The 25,803-nt window shown below is 46.3% G+C and overlaps 2 protein-coding genes across 18 annotated transcripts in view; both read left to right on the top strand.

Moving 5' to 3' along the window:
- The window catches only part of TACC2 (transforming acidic coiled-coil containing protein 2), a 273,260-nt gene extending 267,629 nt beyond the window's left edge, over window positions 1-5,631 (top strand). For all 16 annotated transcript variants that reach the window (XM_033180534.1, XM_033180544.1, XM_033180528.1 and 13 more), the window contains 2 exons: window positions 101-221; window positions 5,076-5,631. In XM_033180534.1, the coding sequence (XP_033036425.1) occupies window positions 101-221; window positions 5,076-5,141 (187 nt within the window). In that variant the 3' untranslated portion in view covers window positions 5,142-5,631. The remainder of the gene's footprint in view (window positions 1-100; window positions 222-5,075) is intronic.
- Window positions 5,632-21,532: 15,901 nt separating this feature from the next.
- Window positions 21,533-25,803, top strand: part of BTBD16 (BTB domain containing 16) — a 68,354-nt gene continuing 64,083 nt past the window's right edge. For both annotated transcript variants that reach the window (XM_033180476.1, XM_033180468.1), the window contains exons 1-2: window positions 21,533-21,720; window positions 22,953-23,403. The gene's annotated coding sequence lies outside the window, so the exon portion shown is untranslated. The remainder of the gene's footprint in view (window positions 21,721-22,952; window positions 23,404-25,803) is intronic.

Below are 25,803 nucleotides of genomic sequence, written 5' to 3'. Positions count from 1 at the left end.
GCCAGACCAGGCCACTCTCCCTGCCTGGAGCTGGGAAGCAGGACATGTCTCTAGTGATCCACAAAAAAGAATGAAAATTCTGAGCTCCCTGTCTCTGCAGGGCCAATGCTGAGATCGCTCAGGTTCGAGGCAAGGCCCAGCAGGAGCAAGCTGCCCACCAGGCCAGCCTACGGAAGGAGCAGCTGCGAGTGGACGCCCTGGAAAGGACGCTGGAGCAGAAGGTAATGGGAGGGGCGTAGCCTCCAGGTGGGCCGGGCTGCTGCTCTCTGTGCTGCTGGCCAGTCCAGGTAGACAGGCTGGGCTTCCCTGGCCACTGCTGCTCCTGAAGACGAGTTCATGTTTCATGTGCATACCCTTGGCTCCTTCTAGAAGTTCCAATTTCATGCCAGCCCTGAGACCAGCTTCCTCTCCACCATTCCTGGAATTGCAGCCTGCATGTGTTAATTACTGCCATTTTCATTCCTTTCCAACATTCGTTTGTTTGTTGGATATTTATTAAGCGCCTTGTGTTAGGCGTAGCCCTTGAACCCCTGGATCCAGCATGTTTACTGGTGAGTGGAGGGGGTGCCCACCAGGCCCTGGCAGCGACGGCCAGCTGATGCAGAGCAAGGGCAGTGTCAGGACTGGAAGGGCGCCCAGGTGGCCTCTAGGGACAGGGGTGATCTTCCCGAGGACACTCAGCTTGTGCCCAGGTTTCCTGCTTTTGGATCTGGCACCCGTCGTCCACTGTGAGCACTGTCTCCCTGGGTGTCCAGATAAGACGTTCCCTCAGCCCAGCAGGGCCCTCTGAGCATTGGGCTGTTGAGTCTGCGTGTGTGGGTGAGGGCCAGCCTCCCTCCTTGGATGTGTTTCTCAAGAAGAGGATTTCCAGATGTGCAGCCTCCTTCCAGTCAATGTCCTGAGCCTTGGGGTCCCCCTGCATGGTCATCCACGAGCCCAGCAGCCTGGGTTAGCAGCACTACTTACGCATTTTGGGACTTGATAGGCAGTGACGGGGCATCCTTTGTTGGCATCAGGAATCCATGTGCCTCCCGAGTGGCCTCTACTACCCCAGGAGCGCCCAGCCAGCCCCAGGGGATTGACTGTCCTCCTTTGCCCACTGTGGTTGGTGGTGGTCTCGAGGGGCATTCGGGCCAAGCAGTGGTGATCTCTGCCCTGGGCAGGTGCCAGCCCTCACTCCACCTAAGTGATGTTGGAGAAAGAGCCCTGGGGAGCAAGAAACAGGGTTCCTGGCCCCACTGCACCATCTGTCATGGCCCTGGGCAAGCCTTGCACCCCACCTCAGTGTCTAGGTTACTTCTAGCCGTGAAAATTTGAAGCCTGTATCATTGGGCAGATGGATTTCCCTGAGGTCCAAATCTGATACTCACCCAGTCTCCACTAAGCCCTGTGCCCTACAGGATGTTCCTGGTTACCATGTTACAGATCATTCTTTTCCTTTTTTTTTTTTTTTTTTTGAGGCAGGGTCTTTTTCTGTTGCCCAGGCTGCAGTGCAATGGTGCCGTCATGGCTCACTGCACCCTCAACCACCTGGGCTCAAGTGATCCTCCAGCCTCAACCTCCTGAGTAGCTGAGACCACAGTGCCCCCTACCAGCCTAATTTTTTTTATTTTTGTTTTTGTAGAGACAGGGTCTCACTTTGTTGCCCATGCTGGTCTTAAACTTCTGGGCTCAAGCAGTCCTCCTGTCTCGGCCTCCCAAAGTGTTGGGATTATAGGTGTGACGTTAATTTAATTCTTTACCTTTCTTCTTGGGATGAAAAAGACAGATGGCTACTAGACAGCTTAATATCAAAATTGCATTTAAAAAATAGTCTGGAATATGCATATATTCAACTACCTCTGTTTTGTAGGCTCCGATGATTGCTCTTAGCAGTATAGTCAGAGCGAGATGTGTGGTCACATCTGTCAAGTGCAAGGTTTTGCTCACTTACCCAGTATTTATTTATTTATATTTTTTTGTTATACTTTAAGTTCTAGGGTACATGTGCACAACGTGCTGGTTTGTTACATATGTATCCATGTGCCATGTTGGTGTGCTGCACCCATTAACTCGTCATTTACATTAGGTATTTCTCCTAATGCTATCCTTCCCCCCTCCCCCCTCCCCACAACAGGACCCGGTGTGTGATGTTCCCCTTCCTGTGTCCAAGTGATCTCATTGTTCAATTTCCACCTATGAGTGAGAACCCACCCAGTATTTATGGAGCATCATTATGGTTTTAGTGTTGAGTGTCCATTTTTTATTCATTGTATGTTGATAATCCATGTGTGGCATATTTGATGACTTGAAAAATGGAATGTTTCATTAAAATGAAGATGATATTAGAAGCCGGGCGTGTTGGCATGCGTCTGTGGTCCCAGCTACTTGGGAGGCTGGGGTGGGAGGACTGCTGGAGCCCAGAAGTTCGAGGCTGCAGCGCGCTGTGATTGTGCCTGCAAGTAGCCAACTGCATTGCAGCCTGGGCAACAGCGCAAGACCCCGTCTCTAAAATAAAGAAATAAAAACCATATTTCACAGTCACTGTGGCTATTGCAGCAGTTGAACATAAAATGTCTCTTGGTGAGAAATGTAGCAATGTATAGTTTGAGATGGTTCCCCCGTTTCCTGTGTTTAAATTGCATTATCTTAAACTAAACTTTCAGAGGAATGAACGAATCACACAGGTTCTTCCCTGAAAGACCTAAGTGATATCTAGGGGACAGTCCCGTTCTAAAGAGATTCAGAAACATGATCCACCCAGGCAATTCTTGCATGGAGGCGCTGGACATTTCACCCAATCAGCGCTTTGTAAAGACCTTTGCTCCATGAACTGAGCTTTATGCTGGGGCAGTTTGCTTAGTGGTGGCTGATGATGCCAAGAGAGAGCCTGGAAAACCTCCAGAATCACTTTCTAACGGGTGTGCCGATGCCTCTCAGCCATCAGTCACTGAACATGATGTTGAACAATTATAATGGCAAAACCATATAGGAGCTGGGTCAACCTGAATTTGTGTTCCAGGCGTGCCACATCTGACTGGCTGTGTGACCTTATACACAACCCTAACTTCTCTGAGCCTCCATTTCCTCACTGAAAAATGAGGATCATACTGGCTTCCTTGAAGGCACTGTTGAGGGAAGCAGGGGAGGCCAGAGTCCCTGGGTGTGTTTAGCATGGTGATCAGCATGTGGTGAGCTCTCCAAGGAGATGGAGAATTACCCTTGGCAGCCCCAGCAGGGGCCATAGTGGCAATGATAGTATTTATTTTTTTCTTTTGAGATGAAGCCTGTCTCTGTTACCTAAGCTGGAGTGCAGTGGCACGATCTTGGCTCACTGCAACCTCCACCTCCCAGGTTCAAGCAATTCTCCTGCCTCAGCTTCCCTAGTAGCTGGGATTACAGCTGTGTGCCACTACACTCAGCTAATTTTTTGTATTTTTAGTAGTGACAGGGTTTCACCATGTTGGCCAGGCTGGTCTTCGAACTCCTGACCTCAGCTAATCCACCTGCCTTGGCCTCCCAAAGTGCTGGGATTGCAGGCGCGAGCCACCATGCCCGGCTGATAATAGTAATTTTAAGATTAGTGGTCAATGCTGGACCCCATTCAGAGCCCCATCGTCCAGCTGGCCTTTCAGCGCCTCTCTTGAGTTGTTGACCTCAGGTGCAAATTCGAGCCAGGAGGTGGGCCAGGGTTTTATGTTCGAGGCAGGCTTCTCCCACAGCAGGGCCTGCTGCTGGAAGGACTGTGACTTCCCCTCCACTGAGGAGAGCCACTGTTTCCCCAGCACTGACACAATGATGAGTGACACCAGGAGTTCTAACCTAGGAACAGAGGGCATGTGGGTCTGGGCTGGAACATATCTCAGGAGTTCTGAGGTTTTCAGGGAAGGGCTCTGCACAGCCTCAGGGACAGGCTTTTGGTGAAGACTCACCTTCCATGGGAATCTCAAGGAAAAGCTGGCTGCAAAACATCCCCAGTATGCTGGAGCGATTCAGCCCCCCTGGAGAAGGCCATTGGAGATTGGTTGTGCTGTTGAACTTTATTTTTTTATTTTTTATTTTTTGAGACAGAGTCTCACTCTGTTACCCAGGCCCGACTGCAGTGGCCCTATCTCGGTTTACTGCAAGCTCTGCCTCCCGGGTTCACACCATTCTCCTGCCTCAGCCTCCCAAGTAGCTGGGACTACAGGTGCCCGCCACTACACCCGGCTAATTTTTTGTATTTTTAGTAGAGATGGAGTTTCTAAAGACCCATGTTAGCCAGGATGGTCTCAATCTCCTGAGCTTATGATCTGCCCGCCTTGGACTCCCAAAGTGCTGGGATTACAGGCGTGAGCCACCGCGCCTGGCCTGTGCTGTTGAACTTGATCAGCATCAGAGCCAGCATGTAACCTATCTGAAAGCAAAGCCACACCGTCCATGATGGAGGGATCGTCCCACTGGATCCCCTCACTTTCTGAGAAGATGGACAGTGTAGGATCATCTATGCTAGACAAATCTGTGGCTGGTTCCCTTGATTAGACAGGCAAGCTGTGGTGGGAGAATCACCATAAAGCCAGCTTGCATCTGCCCCCACCCCTTGTCATGACCCTGTAGCCCCAGTACCACCTATTTGGCATGCCTCTGAGCAATGCAAGTGATCCCATTCACGCAGAACTGCGGAACCCTCCTTACGCTATGTCTCAAACCACGGAGGGCTTTAGCCCAGACCCTCCTCACCTCAGATCACATCCTTCACAGGCAAATAAAGGGAAATGAACCAGACTAGTTAGTCCTTCACTCTGTGCTGGTCACTACCAGGAAACTGTACATTTATCACCTCATTTACTTCTCAGAAAGAAACATGTTATCACCTACATTCTAGAGTTAGAGACAGCAAGGCTCAGAGAGGTTGTGTAACTTGTGGAAGATCACACAGCTAGAGCCGGGATGTATACTTGGATCATTTGGCTCCAAGTCATTTGTCTCACTGCTTTAGATAATTTCAGTGGGACCAAGGGGGCCTGGTGGACCCCCATCTCCCCAAAAAGCCCCATGAGCATTCTGATTGGCCAGATTTCAAACATCAGCAACTTCTTTCTTGTCTACACTTGCAGAATAAAGAAATAGAAGAACTCACCAAGATTTGTGACGAACTGATTGCCAAAATGGGGAAGAGCTAACTCTGAACCGAATGTTTTGGACTTAACTATTGCGTGCAATATGACCGTCGGCACACTGCTGTTCCACCAGTTCCAAGGACAGGTTCTGTTTTCACTTTTTCGTATGCACTACTGTATTTCCTTTCTAAATAAAGTTGATTTGATTGTATGCAGTACTAAGGAGACTATCAGAATTTCTTGCTATTGGTTTGCATTTTCCTAGTATAATTCATAGCAAGTTGACCTCAGAGTTCCTGTATCAGGGAGATTGTCTGATTCTCTAATAAAAGACACATTGCTGACCTTGGCCTTGCCCTTTGTACACAAGTTCCCAGGGTGAGCAGCTTTTGGATTTAATATGAACATGTACAGCGTGCATAGGGACTCTTGCCTTAAGGAGTGTAAACTTGATCTGCATTTGCTGATTTGTTTTTTAAAACACAAGAAATGCATGTTTCAAATAAAATTCTCTATTGTAAATAAATTTTTTTCTTTGGATCTTGGCAATAAATATGTCTCGAATTTATTTTCTGGGAAGGGTTGAGTCTTTTCTCACCTTTGTCAAATCAGATTTGGCTTCGTGCTCTTCTCTGTCTGGGCTCATTTCTTTGTCCATAGACTTCAATAACATTTCCTTTCTTACCGTGGCTGCATTTGTAGGATGAAGCTAGTGAGAAATACTGACTTGCTCCTGAAATAACTAAGTGAATGCATTGGACTAGCTGAGATTTGGTTTTAAAAAACCTCTTTGATTTCAGGAAGCAAATCTATTTCCTTTTATTGAGTCAAGGAAGTAACAGACTGCCACTCTTTCTGTTCAATCCCTTGGTGTGTGAAGGTCAATCCTGAAACCCCGATTCCCATCTAAAGAAAGGATTGGGAAGGGGTGAGCAATTGCCAGTGGGCGGCAGGCCACTTTGGAGATTAAACTAGCAGTGTGCCTGGCCGTAGATCGCTTCATTGCTGCTGACTTGCTCAGGGCTCCCAGGTTGAAGGCTGGGTGGATGAGGGGAGTTAGTGGGTAGAAAGGTGTGATCATCTCGCCATCAGAGAAATGCAAATCAAAACCACAATGAGATACCATCTCACACCAGTTAGAATGGTGATCATTAAAAAGTCAGGAAACAACAGGTGCTGGAGAGGATGTGGAGAAATAGGTACACTTTTACACTGTTGGTGGGACTATAAACTAGTTCAACCATTGTGGAAAACAGTGTGGCAATTCCTCAAGGATCTAGAACTAGAAATACCATTTGACCCAGCCATCCCATTACTGGGTATATACCCAAAGGATTATAAATCATGCTGCTATAAAGATACATGCACATGTATGTTTATTGCGGCACTATTCATGATAGCAAAGACTTGGAATCAACCAAAATGTCCATCAGTGACAGACTGGATTAAGAAAATGTGGCACATACACACCATGGAATACTATGCAGCCATAAAAAAGGATGAGTTCGTGCCCTTTGTAGGGATATGGATGCAGCTGAAAACCATCATTCTCAGCAAACTATTGCAAGAACAGAAAACCAAACACCGCATGTTCTCACTCATAGGTGGGACTTGAACAATGAGATCACTTGGACACAGGAAGGGGAACATCACACACCGGGTCCTATTGTGGGGAGGGGGGACGGGGAAGGGATAGCATTAGAAGATATACCTAATGTAAATGAGTTAATGGGTGCAGCACACCAACATGGCACATATATACATATGTAACAAACCAGCACGTTGTGCACCTGTACCCTAGAACTTAAAGTATAACAATAATAAAAAAAGGTGCAATTGTTTCCTAGGGCTGCCGTTAACAAATCACTGCAAACATCTGCAGCTTCAAACGGCAAAATTTATTCTCAGTTCTGGAAGCCAGAAGCCCAAAATCAAAGTGTCAGTGGGGTGGGTTCCCCCAAGAGGCTCTGTAGGAATCTGTCCCATTCCTCTTCCAGCAACTGGTGGCTGCTGGCTCTCCTTGGTGTCACTTGGTGTGTAGCTGCAGCACCCCAATCTCTGCCTCTGTCTTCACGTGACCTTCTTGCTGTGTTTGCGATTTCCCTCCTTTCTTATAAGAACACCAGCATTGGATTTAGGCCATCCCCAATCAAAGATGATCTCATCTCAAGATCCTCAGTTACATCCGCAAAGACCCTGTTTCCAAATAAGGTCGTGTTCACAGGTAGGAGGGATTAGGATGTAGACATGTCTTTTTGGTTACATGTGTGTCAATGGGATGTATGGTGTGGGCTGTAAACTTGGAAGGCAGACGAGAGCCCCTGATGGCCCAGAGCTCAACTGTCTCTCTGCCTCGGCATGGTGGCTACAGGCTACTCCTCTCACAGGAGGACAACCCCCACCCATAACAGGACAGGCCTTAGGCAGCCTCAGCTTTTTGGGGCCAGGGTGAGGAGTGTTTTCTGTGATTTACAAGGTGGATGAAGTTCGGCTGTGTCGGACAGCTCCAAGGAGAGAGGACCACATGTGCTGTTGGCCTGGCAGGCTGCTCTGGGGTGCGGGGATGCATGGTGTCTTTTGTGCTCTGAGGTCCTTTGTTTTCTTTCTGCTACACTTTCCCAATCCATCCAGCAGAGCCTGCCTCTGGTGCCACTGAGACCCTCACCTGCCAGGCACCCTAAGCCAGGGCAGGGGACTGCCTCTTTCCCACTGCCAACATCCTTTGCTTGGTCCAGCCTCCTGGTCACAGCACGTTCCAGGGCCCAGCCGTGACCCCTTACCCAGGTGCTCGCTTCTCTAGGCCAAACCCCTGCTCTGGCCTCACTCCAGATTCTGACCTCAACTATGTTCTCAGAAATGTGCAGCTTCTATCTCTTGGAAACTTATTTCTCATTAAGTAAAACATTTCCATTGTGAAAAAGATTAGAAAACAGGTAACAAAAAAACCTTATAACTGCCAAACCAAGAAACTGTTAATGTTTGTACATTTTATGGCCCTTTTCTCCATCTATAAAATATCTTATTTGTTGTTTGTTTGTTTGTTTTTTGAGACAGAGTCTTGCTCTGTCGCCCAGGCTGGAGTGCAGTGGTGCGATCTCGGCTCACTGCAAGCCCCACCTCCCGGGTTCACGCCATTCTCCTGTCTCAGCCTCCCGAGTAGCTGGGACTACTGGTGCCCAACACCATGCCTGGCTAATTTTTTTGTATTTTTAGTAGAGACGGGGTTTCACAGTGTTAGCCAGGATGGTATCGACCTCCCGACCTCGTGATCTGCCCGCCTTGGCCTCCCAAAGTGCTGGGATTACAGGCGTGAGCCACCGCGCCCGGCCTGTTTGTATTTTTAGAAGTGCCACCCAGTACCACCGTGTGCAGCCACCTGTGGTGATCCTGCATACAGTTTTGGAAACTTTTTCCCCTAATACTATAATGTGACCATCATGTTATGGTAAACTTTTTATATCAATGAATATAGCTCTTCGTCATTTTGAAGGCTGCACATCATTCCATGTGCCAAAATGTGTTTAACCAACCCTCCCCGATACTGATGAGCATTTATATTGTGTCCATGTTTTTGTGTCATTATACATGCCATGTGAGTGTCCTTACATATATTTATGGATGTAAGTATTCTTTAGGTCAAATTCCTAAGAGTGGATCACCTGGGTTAAAGATGTCACTGCACTCCAGCCAGAGACCACTGGGACCAGTGGCTGAGCAAGTTGGGTTTATTGCTCATTGCAAAAGTGAGCCAGGCACACGCCAGAGGAAGCCCTGAGCATCTCGGTTGGAGGGTCTTCGGAAGGCTGCAGGCATAGGATTCGGACTTGGGTTAGTCTTTCCAGGGAGGATTTCAGGAAGCTGGGCTTTGGTCTGGCAATTCTAAGACGGGGTGCCTCGATAAATCTGACCTACAAGAAGAGAGGACTAGAGTAAGAGAAAGCTGCAAGTGGTAGAGAAGCAACAGTCATGCATATTAGCCAGAATTGAGAGAGTTGGTCCTTTTTGTGGTTTGGATGATGTCCAGTGTGGCTGCAGACATTTGCGGAGTGGGCTGGTTTTTCTTTTTTAATTCACTGCAGTCCAAGTGGCCTGTCTGGTGCTGATGTTTTGTGAAATGGTTTACCCCCGGATGCCAGGGGCTGCTTTTCTCTTTCTCAAAGGGTTTGCACATTTTTAAAGTTTGGGAAGCTCGTTGCCAAATAGCCTTCCTCTAAGGTTGTACTGATAGATGGCCCTTTCCCTCCCCTCTCAGTAGTCTGTACATTTTGGGGTGTGTGATCCAGCCCCTGGGCTGCACTCTTTCTGCCTGTCAGCCCAGCCTAACGAGGAGGAGGGAAGAGACATCCAGAATAGTAGTTGGAGTAAATAGTATAACTACGAGAAAATGTTTACTGTTTTCCCTCCATGCTGTGATTACGCTTGTTCTCAACTAATTTGTTGTGCTGTCTACAAAGCCTCCAGTGAAAGAACATTTCTATTTGCTATTATTACAGGTAAGTGTCTGAACTGAACAGACCCTGCCTGACTGCCATCAAAATTACAGTGCCCAGAGCAGATAAGCTCAGGGAAGCAGTCAATTCCCTTGCAGAATTGTGTCTTAACAGAGCTTATGTCTCTCTGGATAAGAGTGACTCAGGCTGAGAAGTGAGTGGCCCCAGAATATAATAGATCATTCCTGTAGCTGGAGACCTATGTCATGGGTCTGACAATGCCCATTCTGTGCAACTGCTAAGAAGGTTAGAGAAGATGATCGCAGCTGCTGGGCACATGGTAAAGTTTAATCAATGGTGGAGATGATCGTGACAATGAAGATTATAGGGACTTGGCCTTTGTGGCCTGGGACTCGAGAGAAGTAGGCCAGCTCTCTTGGCCCCGAGGGGTTTGGCCAGGCCTGCCTCATGTCCTGGGGGCAGGGGCCAAGCTATAGAAAGATTCCTCCATAGGGAGAGGGGCTTTGCCTCAGTCCTCCTCCTACCCAGGGGCTGCACGTAGGTGCCTTTGTGGATGGAGACGTGGAGGTTGGATTAGGCTTGCACTGCGTGCAATTATAGCCCACACAAATGAATGGAAAACTAAATCCCAGAATCCCAGGCTTGGCCTCAGGCCCACCTCCATGCTTGGCTGCCTCGCTGCCCCAGCATCACCCAGGCTGCGGCTCTGTTCCCGGGATGCTCCAGGAAGTGGCGTGCGTCAGCTCACTCGTCTTGTTAGCACGCTTTGCGGTGGGTCCTGAGCGGTGTGTGTTTCTATTCAACCGGCTTTTCTTTTGAAACCCTAAAGGGCTGTGTCAAGGTGAGCAGGGATGTGAGGTGGGGGAGGCCCCCATGAGAGAGGGCTGGGGTGATGACTGCGCCCTCTTCACCATTCCCCTGTGGACGATCTGACTGGAAGGTGGAGAGGAAAGCTCGCCCCTAGAGGCTGCACCAGCCCCTGGTGAAGCATTGGGCTGCGGATCTCAGTTCCACCACCTTCTAACTGTGACTGGGATAGGTCACACTGTCTCTGGGCCCACAGTGAGGATTCCTACTTAACCTCAAGGCCATTGTGAGGTGTGTCTGGCCCCAGGACCCACATGGGCTCAGATGAGTTGCTTTTTCCCCTGCACTTATTTTCTCTCATGCACGTGTTCACCCTCGGGATGGCAGTTGAGAACTGTTTATATTATTTTGCTTTGCTGAGTGGGAGCTCAAGAGCAGGCACCTGACCCCATTCGAGGCTTCCCCCTCCCCGCCGTGCCCCAGCAGCTTTGGGATTCTCAGCATTCTTAGGAACTTTGGTTTGCTAAGTCAGCTGAAATCTTGAGCTTCTAACTTTATTTTTCCTGGCTCAGCATTTCCTCGGGGTTCTCAAATTAAAGGTAGCTTTGTTGTGATACGAAGATTACCTTGTGAGGACAGGGAGTGGATATGAGTGGAGAGGGAGCTAGGAAAGACGGGAGTGGGCACTGAGGACGGCAGGGCCAGGACCAGGGGATCTTGGGGATTCCTTTTCTCAGCCCCTTGGGTGTAAGATCTGAGGGGCCCAAGGGCCATGCCAGGGAACATCCCCCTGTAGACACCTTCCCATTCCAGGCTGCTGACCTGGGAGAGAGAAGCCATCAGTGCTATGCATGGGACAGGCGAGGGAGGCGACGGGGACAGCAAGAACTGCCTGGCTCGCTGGTAATTGCTCCTTTCATCTACTCCTTGATGCTGGTAAGGTACTGAGGTTTCTTCCTCTTTTTTTCTTTTTTTTGAAATGTGAATTTCAACATTTCAAATTACTGTTTCTTCTAACATTGTCTCTTTTTTTTATTAAGGTTAAACATAAAATTTACCATCTTAACTGTTTTTAAGTGTACAGTACAGGATTAACTACATGCATTTTTTTTTTTTTTTTTTTTTTTTGAGAAAGGGTCTTGCTTTACCACTCTGGAGTGCAGTGGCACCATCAGAGCTCCCTGCAACCTCGACCTCCTGGGCTCAAGTGATCCTCCCACTTCAGCTTCCTGAGTAGCTGGGACTACGGGTGTGTGCCAAAGTGCCGAGCTAAATCTTTTATTTTTTGTAGAGACAGGGTCTGGCTACGTTGCCAGGGCTGGTCTCAAACTCCTGGCCTCAAGCAATCCTCCCGCCTTGGCCTCCCAAAGTGGTGGGATTATAGGCGTGAGCCACTGTACCTTACCCTAAGTGCACATTATCGTGCAGCAGATCTCTAGAACTTTATCTTCTTACAAAGCTACAATTCTCTATGCATCGAACAACCCCCTTTTTCTCTCCCCACCACCAACCACCATTCTACTTTCTGCTTCTAACAGTTTGACTACACTAGATACTTCACATTAAATGGAATCAGGCATTATTTGTCATTTTGGGACTGACTTTATTTTGCTTAACAAAATGTCCTTAAGGTTCATCCATGTTGAAGCATATGACAGACTTTCCTTCTTTTTAAAGGCTGAATAGTATTCCATTGTATATATACACTGTGTTTTCTATATTCACTCATCTATCAGTGGACATTTGGGTTGCTTCTACTGCTTAGCTGTTATGAATAATGCTGCAATGAACATGAGAATGTAAATATCTCTTCAAGATCCCAGTTTCAGTACTTTTGGATGTACACCCAGAAGCAGAGTTGTTGGATCATCTGCTAGTTCTATTTTTAATTTTTTGAGGAACCACCATACTGTTTTCCATAGCAACTGCACTATTTTATATCCCCACCAAGAGTGCACAAGGATTCCAGTTTTTCAACATCCTCACCAACACTTATTCTCTGTTGGTTTGTTTTGATAGTGGCCACCCTAACAGGTGTGTGGTGATAGCTTATTGTAATTTGGATTTGTATTTTCCTGATGATTCAGGTTATTGAGCATCTTTTCACATGCTGCTTGGCCATTTGTATTTCTTTGGAGAAGTGTCTATCCAGGTCCTTTGCTGAGTTTAAAATCAGGTTGTTTGTTTTGTTATTGTTAAGTCGTAGGAGTTCTTTATATATTCTGAATATTAACTCCTAATCAGGAGTAATATCCTTATTAAAAATGTGTTTGTAAATGTTTTCTGCCATTCTATGCATTACCTTTCTACCCTGTTGGTTGTTTCCTTTGCAGTGCAAAAGTTTTAAAGTTTGATGTAGTGTCATTTGTCTATTCTTGATTTTGTTGTCTGTCCTTTTGGCATCACATCCAAGACATCATTGCCACTCAAATGTAATGAAGTTTTATGGTTTTTTTTTTTTTTTTTTGAGTTGGCGTCTCACTCTTGTCACCCAGGCTGGAATGCAGTGGCACGATCTTGGCTCACTGTAAGCTCTTCCTCCTGGATTCAAGCAATTCTCCTGGGATTACAGGCACCTGCCACCACGCCTGGCTAATTTTTGTATTTTTATAGAGACGGAGTTTTGTCATGTTGGCCAGGCTGGTATCAAACTCCTGACCTCAGGTGATCCGCCCACCTTGGCCTCCTAAAGTGCTGGGATTACAGACGTGAACCTCTGTGCCTGGCCTGAAGTTTTTCCCAGCCTGAGCAACATAGCAAAACCTTGTCTCTACAAAAAAATTTTTTAATTAGCAGGGTGTGGTGGTGTGCGCATGTAGTCCTAGCAACTCAGGAGGCTGAAGCAGTAGGATTGCTCGAATCCAGGAGTTTGAGGCTGCAGTGAGCTATGATCGCATCACTGTACTCCAGCCTGAGTTACAGAGACCTTGTCTCAAAAAAAAAAAAAGGAAAGAAAAGTTTTTCCCTATGTTTTTTCTAGGAGTTTCATAGTTTTCAGGTTTTATATATTTAGGTTTTTAATCCATTTTGAGTTAATTTTTGTATATAGTGTAAAGTAAGGGTCCAACTTCGTTTTTGGCATGTAGATATCCAATTTTTCAAACACCATTTGTTTCCCCATTTTGTAGCCTTGCCATCTTTGTTGAAGATGATTTGACCATATATGTGTAGTTTTATTTTGGGGCACTCTATTCTGTTCCATTGACCTATATGGCTATCTTTATGCTAGTACCATACTGTTTTGATTACTATAGCTTTGTAATATGCTTTGAAATCAGGACGAGTAAGGCCTCCAGTTTTGTTTTTCCTTCTCAAGATTGTTTTGGCTACTTGGGGTCCTTTGAGATCCCATATGAATTTTAAGTTTCTTGCTTTTTTTTTTTTGAGACAGGGCCTTGCTCTGTCGCCCAGGCCAGAGTGCAGTGGCACAATCTCGGCTCACTGCAAGCTTCACCTCCCGGGTTCACACCATTCTGCCTCAGCCTCCTGAGTAGCTGGGACTACAGGTGCCTGCCACCAAGCCCAGCTAGTTTTTTGTATTTTTAGTAGAGATGGGGTTTCACCGTGTTAGCCAGGATGGTCTTGATCTCCTGACCTCCTGATCCACCCGCCTCGGCCTCCCAAAGTGCTGGGATTACAGGCGTGAGCCACCATGCCTGGCCTGATTTTTTTTTCTATTTCTGCAAAATATGCCTTTGAGATTTTGATAGGATTGCATTAAATCTGCAGGTTACTTTTAATGTTATTAAGTTTTCCAATCCATGAAGTGGGTTTTCTTTCCATTTATTTTTGTCTTCTTTAAATTCTCTCAGCAATGTTTTGGAGTATTTAGTGTACAAGTCTTTCTCTTTGGTTAAGTTTATTTTGATGTCATCATAGGTGGAATTGTTGTCTTAGTTTTCTATTTAATTGTTCACTGTTATTGCATGGAAATGCAACTGTTTTTTTTGTGTTGATTTTGTAGCCTGCAACTTTACTGAATTCATTTATTAGTTCTATCAGCATCTTTGGAATCTTTAGTTTTCTAAATATAAGTTCATGTTATCTGTGAACAGAGATAATTATACTTCCTCCTTTTCAAGTTTGATGCCCTCAGTATCACAAATTATATCTTTTCATATTTTGTAATCATTAACATAGGTTTGGTTTTTTGCGGGGGGTGGGGAGTGGGGAGAGCTCTGTCACCCAGGCTGGAATGCAGTGGCATAATCTCGTCTTTACCAATCAGTTCAGCCAGTGATTCTGAGGACCTCAGCCTCAACCTCTGGGGCTCAAGTGGTCTTCCCACCTCAGCCTGCTGAGTAGCTGGGACCACAGGTGCATGCCATCATGCCTGGCTAATTTTGTTTGTTTGTTTGTTTTTTTATAGAAATGATATCTCACTATGTTGCTCAGGCTGGTCTCAAACTCCTGGGCTCAAGCAATCCTCCTGCCTCAGCCTCCCAAAGTGCTGGGTTTACAGGCATGAATCACCATGCCCAACATAACATAGTTTTCTAGTTATAGTTATTTTTAAGCTTTTTATCTTCTAAATTCTGTATAAGAATTAAGTGATTTACACAACAATTACAGTATTACAGGATTCTGAATTTGTATATGTATTTAGTTTTTCTAGAGAGCTTTCTATTCTTGTTTGTTTTCATATTATCTATTGTTTTTTCATTTTAACTTGAAAACTCCCCTTAGCAATTCTTGTAAGACAAGTCTAGTAGTGATGAAGTTCTTCAGTTTTGGTTTATCTAGGAAGGTCTTTATTTCACCTTCATTTTTGAAAAAAAGAAAAAGTTTTTGTCAGATATAGTATTCTTGGTTGGCAGTTTTCTTCTTTCAGCACTTTGAATATAGCATTCCACTCCTTTCTAGCCTATAATGTTTCTGCTGAGAAATCTGTGATAATCTTATAATTGCTCTCTTGTACATTATGAGTTTTCTTTTTTTGTTGCATGATTATTTCTTTGTCTTTTAGTTTTAACAGTTTGATTTTGATATATCTTTGTGTGAGCCTCTTTGGGTTTAGTCTAGTTGGAATCCTGTAAGCTTCTTGAATGTGGATGTCCATTTTCTTCCTCAGATTTGTGAAGTTTTCAGTTACTATTTCTTCAAATAAGCTCTCTTCCCTTTTCTCTCTTCTCTTTCCGAAGCTCTTGTAATATGTGTATTGGTCTGCTTGATGGGGTACATGTGTCTCTTAGATTTTCTTTACTTTTCTTCATTGCTTCTCCCCCCCACAACTTGATAATTTCAAATAACGTCTCTTCAAGTTCCCCTGATTCTTACTTTTGTTTGATCAAGTATGCTGTTGAATCCCTCTACTGATTTTTTTAAATTTCAGCTATTGTATTCTTCAGTTCCAGAATTTCATTTTGTTTTTTTTTAAGTTTCTATTTCTTTGCTATTTTCGTTTTGTTTATACATTATTTTCATGATTTTGTTCATTTGTCTCTTTTTGTTCTCTTGTAGCACACTGAGCTTCTTTAAGATGATTATATTTATTTCCTTGTCAGGTAACTCATAGATCTCCATTTTTTAGGGGCAGTTTTTAGATTTCTTTGATTGGATTTATTTGATTTATTTGATTGGCATTTATTTGATTGGATTATGTTTTCCTGTTTCATGTGCTGTGGGTTTTTGTTTTTATTTTATTTTTTGCTGTGATTTGCTCATTTGAAAAACAACAATCACAGCAGTCTCTCCTCCCATCTTTATAGACCAGCATCCTACAGGGAAAAACCTTTACCAATCAGTTCAGCCAGTGATTCTGAGGACCTCACAAACATTTTTTGAGGATGTGTCTTCTCTGGGCTTGTGTGTATAACTTCCCAAATAGAAAGATTTGCTGGTTTATTTTTAGGAGCTTGTAGGCTCTTGTTCCTTCTAATGTCTGTTGATAGTGCTGCAGGTTCTGTGGGACTGCGACAAGACACTGAGCTCTCTTTTGTTTGCAGTGACACCCGGGCATCCAAAATATGCCAATTCCTCATCATTGCTCCAAGTAAGAGGAGACAGAAACTAGTCCTGTGGGCATTGTGCCAAAAAGCTGAAATGTTGAGTGCACATTCCAGTCTTCTTTTTCTTTCCCAGTAGAGAAGTCATGAGGTGTTTGCTCCAGATTGCACCAAGTTGTGCTGGCTTTGGGGAAGGGCTATCTTGTTTTTGTATGAAATGGTTTTTCTTGCCTGTTTCAATGTGGTTATTCTTTGCTTTGAGCTTGCATGGGGGTACAACAACTTCTTAACTCATTTCTGGGACCTCAAAAGGCTTTTTGAGCTGTATGTCGTCAAGTTAGTTTCCCTGTCAAGGAACAAGATCAGGAGCTTCCTATTCTGCCATCTTGCCCAGATCCTGAACAAAGCCTCTTTGTTTTCCACAATGTTCTCACTAGAAAAAATTGAACAAAGCAGGGTGGAGGTGTGTATGGGCAGGGTCAAAGTGTGTGTATGCACAAGGATTGTTGGAAGGAGGAAAGATATTAACATTTGAGCACCCACAATGGCTCACTCAGGTTAGTGCTATCTTTTATTAGTCTTGAAATGATCTAGTGAATGAAAACTATTTTTATTTTACAAGAAGGAAACAGGCTCAGAGAAGTTAGAAGACTTGCTCAGGTCAATCAGGAAACGAGGCAGCCGGGATTCAATCCCAGGTCTTCATGACAGAAAGGCCCACATCCTTTACAATCCCTGGAGAAGTGTTTCTTTACAAGGAATTCCAAGCAGAAGGTGGTGGGGAGATGAGGTACGGGGTGAGGATGCTCGCAAGCACATGTGGTGGGTCCTCACATCCATTCTTTAGTCTAGTTGGTGCCTTCAAGTCTGGACTTGACTCCTCCACTGCATTTATGGACTATAGAAAGAATTCTGCTTGTTCAATGGATAGAAGCCACAGTGGGGCTCACCTAGGGTATACATTGTTAGATGCGTTGGAGTGGCCTTGTTCTTCCTCATCTTTGTTTGTTTCCCTTGGGTGGTCAGTGGACCAGTGGTACCTCCCCAGGTTGGTGGTGACCAGCCGGGCAGGGCTTCTGCGCTCTCAGGGCTGGACTCTCAATGGCAGAATCTGGAGAGTTCATGGACTGTCTTTTGGGTTTATTTGAAAAACCAACCTGGAGATCAAAAGAGATAGGACTACATAAAACTCAGACTCCTTGGCCTCTATGAGCCCTGGGCTATTGAGCCACTTCTCCTCTTCCTTCCTCCTTCCTCCGTTCTCACCCTGCACTGCTGTCAGACTGCATTGGGCCATTCCTTCAGTGGCTCCTTATTTCTCCACTCTAGCCTAGCATATGCTGTTCTCTCTGCCTGGGACACTCACCTTTATCCCCATCATTTTGTCTTTCAGCTAACTTCTATTCTGTGATGTCACTTTCTCCAGGGAGTCCTCCTTGAACCCTTGGGCCTGGGTCAGTGTTGAAAAATATAGGTTTTATTATTATTTTGTTATGATTGAGATATGGCGAGGCCAATAGATAAGGAGATAATTGCCTTTGAATAGTTTGTTACAATTCTCAAGAGGGGGGGCATACCCTGCCACTGGGCACAAGGGCACACAAAGAAGCAGTAAGGTTAGGAGACATAAGGGGTGAGGGGAAAACATGGGCAAGAGCCTTTATTGTGGATCCCATGGGAAGAAATGAGGGAAGCAGTGTAATCAGGTTTAGAATTGGTGAGTTTGAATAATTTCAGTGGGCTCTGGGGTATAGGGATAGTCTCTCATCTGGTAGTACTTGACCCTGGGTGATTAGGGCAAGTGGATAGCGGCCCTGAGTTTGACAGCTTGATAAGGGAGGTGGTTGGGGTATAGGCTCTAGCTTACTTGGCTTATATATGAAAGGCATGCTTGTAGGAGTCCTTTACTAACTCTAGGAATTATTAATAGCTAGCCCTGGGAGGGGCAGTCCCTCCAGAGTGAGCAAGGCCCCAGATGTCAAAGCGTCAGAATGACAAAGCAGGTTAATGCGGTTGATTGCCTCTCCTATGAATTCCCGCAGCTCACGGACTTGACTACACTGTGAGCCTTACAGTGCCGATGTTAAACCTCCAAAAGTAAGGTGCCCAGGCATGGAAGGTGATTTTCAGGGGCAGCTCATGTACGACCTTTTTTAAGTTATGTAGTTATTTTAATGTATATTCCAAATAAACCAGCATACTAAATATGTTACTTCGTTGATAAAATAAATTTACTTTAAAAACATCATAATAAAAATGTTATGTAGAAATGTAAGTCCAGTATTAAAGAACAATTTTAAGCAAATGACATCAGAGGCTGCGAAGGTAGTGCACATCCTTCTCTTTGTCCCCATTTTATCTCCAGCACCCAATACAATCTTGACACTCAGACCTTGTCTAAGTGAGTGAATGAAGCAGCCCTGGGCCAGCTGCATTGGCATCACCACACTCCAGAACATCTTGGAAAAGAGGATCAACAGTGGATGGAGCAGAGGAGTTGTTTTAACTTTTTTTGGCAGATGAGAAAATGGGAAGCCAGAGCCAAAGAGGACTTCCTCAAGGTTCCACGGCAAGTTCATGGCCAGTTCTGACCCAATCTTGTTTGTTCTTTCTTTCTTTTTGAGATAGAGTCTGGCTCTGTCACCCAGGCTGGAGTACAATGGCATGGTCTCGGCTCACTACAACCTCTGCCTCTGGGGTTCAAGTGATTCTCCTGCCTCAGTCTCCTGAGTAGCTGGAATTACAGGTGCACATCACCATGCCCAGCTAATTTTTGTATTTTTAGTAGAGACAGGGTTTCACCATGTTGGCCAGGCTGGTCTTGAACCCCTGACCTCAAGAAATCCACCCACCTCAGTCTCCCAAAGTGCTGGGATTACCTCCACCTCCTGGGTTCAAGCGATTCTCTTGCCTCAGCCTCCTGAGTAGCTGGGATTACAGGTGCTCACCACCACACCCGGCTAATTTTGTATTTTCAGTAGAGACAGGGTTTCTCCATGTTGGTCAGGCTTATCTCAAACTCCCAACCTCAGGTGATTTGCCCACCTCAGCCTCCCAAAGTGCTGGGATTACAGGTGTGAGCCACTACGCCCGGCCACGTTCTGTCTGTCTTTTGGTTCATGCAAGGCCTCCACCAGGGGTTGGTCTGGAGGTAGCACTCCCAGAGCAGCCTGTACCCTGGCTGGGTGCACTGGGGCTCTCAGGCACAATCTCCAATCTTCCAGGCCCCTGAGGCTCCGGATTTTCTCTTTTCCTCAATAGAGGTGAAGGATGTGTCTAGGGTCGCACAGCTAGCCAGTCAGAAGCAGGTCAGAATTGGGTGTTCTTTTCAGTGTACTCCACCACCTCTCCATGTGGGTGACTGGATGGAGTGGGCTGAAATGGGCTCTCTGGCAAAGTAATAAGCTCCCCATGCCTGAGGGTGCAAGAAGAAGATAGATTTCCCTTCATAATCCCCCTGACTGTGACATAGGAGATTTTGGCATAATGGGGTTCCAGCTAAGGGCAGTGCTCAGCGAGGTTTGATGTCTGAGTCACTGAAGACCTTTGCTCGTCGGATTTCCAGCTCATTGGCTGCTTCACAGGCTGGGCCGAAGGGGCTCAGTTACTGACACTACCAGGAAAGAGCTCTCAGGGAAACATGCTGGAGGCTATTTCCATTGATTTGTATTTGCTGTCTTTGACTTTGGGCATTAGCTCAGCTCCTGGGAGATCTGTGGGGGATGTATGTGTTGAGAGTTCTAGGGGTGAGCTGAAGGCCTCAGATTCTTGAGCTGGACCCTGCAGAAAGCGATGGATTCAACAAAGGCCAGGGTTCTGCCTAGGACTGCTGGGGGCGTGGCATCCTGGGACGCTACCTCAGAGTGGCCACTAGAGGGAGCCCGCTCTCAACTGCACCCCTGAAGTGATACCTGGAGGCATCCCTAGGTTGGCCCATGATGGAGCAGGTGAGATGTCAAGCTGGTCCAGGGTAATGTCTTTCAAACTTGTTAATTGGAATCTTACATGGGGCCCCACATTCCAGGGACAGTTAGCAGGGAAAAGTTTGGGGTGGAGGGAAAGGAGCCGTGTAGAGAGAGGAAATCTGTCTGTTTGTACACAGACTTCTGTTCAGCCCGTCTCCGCCCCCATGTTCTTGGCACTGGGCTAGGAGGGAAGCCATGGACCAGACCTGAGGGGGAATGGAGAGCAACACGATGGTCAGGGAAGAGAGAAGGTGCGCAGCGGCTGTGTGTGCACACCCGTGTGTGGGTGCCCAGATGAGCCTCTGTCACTGCCCCGGAAGGGAGCTCAGCCTGAGGGGTGGGCTGTACCTCCAGCTGCCACATGTCCAGCAGAAGGGGTTGGTTACCCTAGTCCCCATCTGCCTCTGCATCAAGAAGCACGGCATCCATGGTGAAACCCCGTCTCTACTAAAAATATAAAAATTAGCTGAGTGTGGTGGCAGGCGCCTGTAATCCCAGCTACTGGGGAGGCTGAGGCAGGATAAATGCTTGAACCCGGGAGGCGGAAGTTGCATTGAGCCGAGATTGCACCAGTGCACTCCAGCCTGGGGGACAAGAGTGAGACTTCATCTCAAAAAAAGCAAAAACAAAAACAAAGCACAGTGTTGCCATTAACAGTCATGCACAAAAATGCAGGCGGAAACGTCTAACACTTAGCGAACAACTCAGGTTAAAGAGTAAGTACAGTAGGACCGCATTTTCAAAAATGTGTGCATACATACAAAATGTTGATGTACTATTCATGATGCTGAATTTGGCTGTGGAATCCAAATGATTTTTATTGTTAAAAATTTTTGCCTCTGAATTTGTGCCTATAAATGCATTGCATTTGTAACAGGAAAATAAACTAACAAGTGTTTGTTTTTCAAGCCTGAGAGAGGCCCACACCTGGCTCAGGAGTGCAGCCTCTGCCTCTGGCTCCTGAGGCCCCTGCAGCAGCTGTTAGAGGCCTGCTTCCTGTCTCGTGCTGCCCCTGATGGTGGGCAGACCCTGAACTGGGACTCCTAACCCCCTCCCCAAGACATGCCAGTGTCTTCAGCCCCTTGTCGCCTACATTATTCTCCCACCGGTTTTCTTATTGTGCACGTCCCGCCCTACCTCCTGATCTCCAGAAGAGCTACACTGAGAGGTGAGCAGCAGTGGATTCCTTTGGACTCCACCTCAAATCCTGACTGCAGCACTAGCTGCTGCTGCTTCTACTAAACACCAGAAACCTGACAATCAGCTGCTTCCCCAACCAGGTGGCAGTTGCTGGGATCAGTTGTAGACTACCACGAAACCTCCTGTCATCTCATTCCCAAACCCGAAATCCAGTGCACAACCAAGAGACATTGCTCTAAGCTGAAGTGCACCTCTGGAAGCTACTAGAACAGCCAAAAGATCCTCTTAACACACATGCATACGTGGATGCAATTGCAAATGAGGACATAGGCAGGTGGGTACAAACACCAGGGCCATGTTCATACCCAAACACAGAAGCAGACATACCTATGCATACGTAATCACATGTGCACACGTATGCATGTGGCACTCAAGCATGTGCACAGGCAGAGTGGTGGTTACGGACTAGTACATCCAATTACCCAATTCTAGAGATGTTTATGGAGCACTTTCTAAAGTCCAAGTTTGGTTGCAGGGCTCTGGGGATGCAGAGATGGGTGAGCCACTCACAGAACGTTCCACAGTGATCAGCTTCTCTGCAAAGCAGAATACGGTGTTGGGAGGGGTAGAATCACAGGATTTGAGGGCTGAGGGGGAGATAAATTCAGGGGTACCTCCCATTTATAGAGTGTTTCATAGTTTCTAGATCACAGCCACAGGAGACAGCACAGCTACTTTCCTGTTTTACTTTAGGATGTATGTGACCTAGGAGAGGCTGGCATCAGGTCTTACAAGCTGCACTGCCTCCGGGTTCCTGTTACTGTAACTAGGGATTTCTGTGATCCCTGGGGTGGTGGTCCAGGCCTCTGATGGACCCGTGGTGACCCACGTGGTCCTGACCCATGTGGCTTCCACCTCCCCATCCCCTAGTTCGGGTCCTGGGCTTCACAGGCCAAGTTGCTGAGGACACTGCAAGATTGTACTCAGGGCCGGGCGCGGTGACTCACACCTGTAATCTCAGCACTTTGGGAGGCCAAGGTGGGCAGATCACCTGAGGAGTTTGAGACCAACCTGGCCAACATGGTGAAACCCCGTCTCTACTAAAAATACAAAAATTAGCCTGATATGGTGGCGGGCACCTGTCATCCTAGCCATTCAGGAGGCTGAGGCAAGTGAATTGCTTGAACCCGGTGAACCTAAGAGGCGGAGGTTGCAGTGAGCCAAGATCACACCACTGCACTCCAGCCTGGGCGATAGAGTGAGACTCCATCTCAAAACAAAACAAAACAAACAGAAAAACCCAAACGTCTTCACTCTGGATGCCAGCTTGAAGGCTCTTGGTCTTGTCCTTGACTTTGAGACAGTCCTTAGCTCCCAGAGAGAGCAGCATTAAAAATCATAATCAACGAAGTACCTCATTAGGCATAGCTTTTCATAATGCAGAACCCTCCATTTTTATTGAAATATTTTTGTCAAAACCCAGAAAACACTAGAAATAGAGCAGCCCAGAATGCCAGAGCTGGGAGGGATCTGAGAAGTTTCCAGTCTCATCTCCTCCTTTTACAGATGAAGCCTGAGGATTTGGGGCTTGACTCTCACTGAGGCTCTGTCCTGGGTTGCCCCAGGAGGAACAGGAATGGAGGCACTTGGCACCCACATTGGTCTCTGAGATGCCATCACTCACATCTTCTCCCCATCAGCCAGGGCCTTGGACACAGCCCCAGCCTGAGCTGAAACCCGGCCCTGGAACAGGAAGTGCTTGGAACCTTCCCTGCTGTTGCCATGGTGCTCACAACCACCCAGGAAACCAAAGGCAAGCTCCCCCTGTCAAAGCCCCTTTGGCCGATAAGAAGAAAAGGGTGAGCCCCAGATGTGGTGAGCACTCCCGGGCTTCAGGCTCAGAAGGCGCCCAGCCCCCAGCTCTCCTGTAACTCAGAGGCCACTGTGATGCGAGTTCCTCCACTCAGCAAGCTTCTGCTGTGAACACGCCTGTGGTGGGCAAGAGGGCTTGAGAACGGTAAGTACGATGGGTACTTTTCAGCCACTTCAGAGACCAAGAAGGGTGTCTTTAGGGACAGGTGCTGCTTAGACTTGGGTCCCTCTGGTCTACTTGGCAGGGAGGGAGTTTGGGGAATCAGGAGGGGTCTGGGAGCCGAGAGACCATTGTTGGTAGCTCCTGCCCACCCACAGGGACCTCGGCACAGGCTCTCAAAACACATGAAGGGGCAGATTGCCTGGTGGGATGAAAAAAGAACACATTTCCAGGCCGTTGAGATGTCCCTGGATTTCAAGATCAGCTAAAAAAGTTCTTAGATATTGATCTAAGAAAGCAGGAGCTTTGGGTAGCTGAGTGCAAACCCAGCCTCCCTCTCTCTGTAACTGGTGCTCTGTGGGCATAGCGAGTCCTGTGTGGGGTTGATTCTGTACTGACTGGGTCTGCTTTAGAATGGAACCCTCTTCTCTCTTCTCACATTCCTTTAGGCCACGTTGAGGATTCGGGGGTCTATGTCTAGGGCAGTGGGAAGCTGGTGAAGGGTTTTAAGCTGAGGAGTTCATCATCCTGGCTCCTGTGAGGTAAAAGGATCAGAAAAGCATGTATGTGTTACCTGAGGTAGGAGAAGCCTCCTCACGCAAGGTGGAAACTCAGCCATCAAGGAAAATATACATTGCTCTAAACCGAAGTGTACTTCGAAAGCTACTTGAACAGACAAAGATGCTCTTAACACACATGCATACATGGATGCAATAGCAAATGAGGACACCGGCAGGTCGGTACAAACACCAGGGCCATGTTTGTATCCAGACACGTTTCTTTTTCTTTCTTTCTTTTTTTTTTTTTTCCTTGAGACAGAGTTTCACTCTTGTTGCCCAGGCTGGAGTGCAATGGTGCGAGTTTGGCTCACTGCAACCTCCACCTCCCAAGTTAAAGTGATTCTCCTGCCTCAGCCTCCCAAGTAGCTGGGATTACAGGCATGCGCCAGCATGCCCAGCTAATTTTGTATTTTTAGTAGAGACAAGGTTTCATCGTGTTGGTTAGGCTGGTCTTGAACTCCTGACCTCAGGTGATCTATCTGCCTCGGCCTCCCAAAGTGCTGGGATTACAGGGATGAGCCACCGGGCCTGGCCCCCAGATATGTTTTCAAATTAGAGATTGGCAAAGGAAATACACACACACACACACACACACACACACGACATATTTTCATACCTAATGAAACAGCTTGTTTACCATAAACAAAGTCAAAAGACAAATGATACACTTCTGCACCACGTATGGCAGACACAGTGTTAGTGTCCCCAGTACATACAGAACTCCTTAAAAAATGCTCAGGAAACTCCAGTAACCCAGTAGAAAAATGCGGAAAGCCTATGATTAGGTGGTTTTCAGAAAAGAAAAATTAAAAGGCCAATAAATAGATAAAAGAATGCTCAACCCCACTGGTAGCCAGGAAAGTTCAAATTAAAGTAAGAATCTAAAACCATCCGACACTCACCAGCTTGGCAAAAATAAATATGATGATAGTACCTAGTACTGGAAATGTTGTGAAAAAACACCACCACTTATAAATTGGTGATAGGAATGTTAATTGCTGCAATTTTTGGGCAAATGAATTGGTATTAACTATTTCAATTGAAGATACAGATCTCTGACATAACTATACCACTTGGAAGACTATCTCATAGAAATAAAAATAACACAAAGATATACATACACACACACACACACACACACACATATATATATACAGATCGAGATATAGGTAACGTATAGATATATGCATACACACATGTATGCAAACTGCCATAATAATGTATATGCATATTGTTCCCATTGTTCTTATTATGGGAATAAAATGTAGGAAATAACCTCAATGACTTGACAGAGGAATATTTTAATAAATAATGATGCATTCACTGTATGAAATATTATGGAGCCAGGCACATAATGCCTAAAATCCTGGTACTCTGGGAGGCCAAGGAAGGAAGATTGCTTGATATCAGGAGTTCAAGACAAGTCTGGGCAATATAGATCAGTCTGGGCAACCCTGGCTCTAGAAAAATCAAAAAATTAGCCAGGTGTGGTAGTGGACGCCTGTAGTCCCAGCTACTGGGGAGGCTGAAGTGGGAGGATCACTTCAGCCCAGCAGATTTGAGGCTGCAGTGAGCCTTTATCACACCACTGCACTCCAGCCTGGGCAGCAGAGCAAGACCCTGTCTCAAAAGTAGAAAAAGTAATATTAGGCAGCTATGTTAAATTTTTTTTTCCTGCCATTGTATTGGTTCACTTGTTACAACAAGCATATACTATTAATACTTTTGCAATTAAAAAGTTCAATTAAGGCAATTAAAAGGCAAAGAAAAGCCCGTCTGCCCAAGTGGAATGGAAATTCTGTGAGGCAAGGATCATGTGCATTTT

The sequence above is a fragment of the Trachypithecus francoisi genome, unplaced genomic scaffold (assembly GCF_009764315.1).
Source record: "Trachypithecus francoisi isolate TF-2019V2 unplaced genomic scaffold, Tfra_2.0 Contig01579, whole genome shotgun sequence".
Classification (NCBI taxonomy): domain Eukaryota; kingdom Metazoa; phylum Chordata; class Mammalia; order Primates; family Cercopithecidae; genus Trachypithecus; species Trachypithecus francoisi.
The sequence above is the reverse complement of the archived record's forward strand: the minus strand, read 5'-3'. Positions and strand labels throughout refer to the sequence as shown.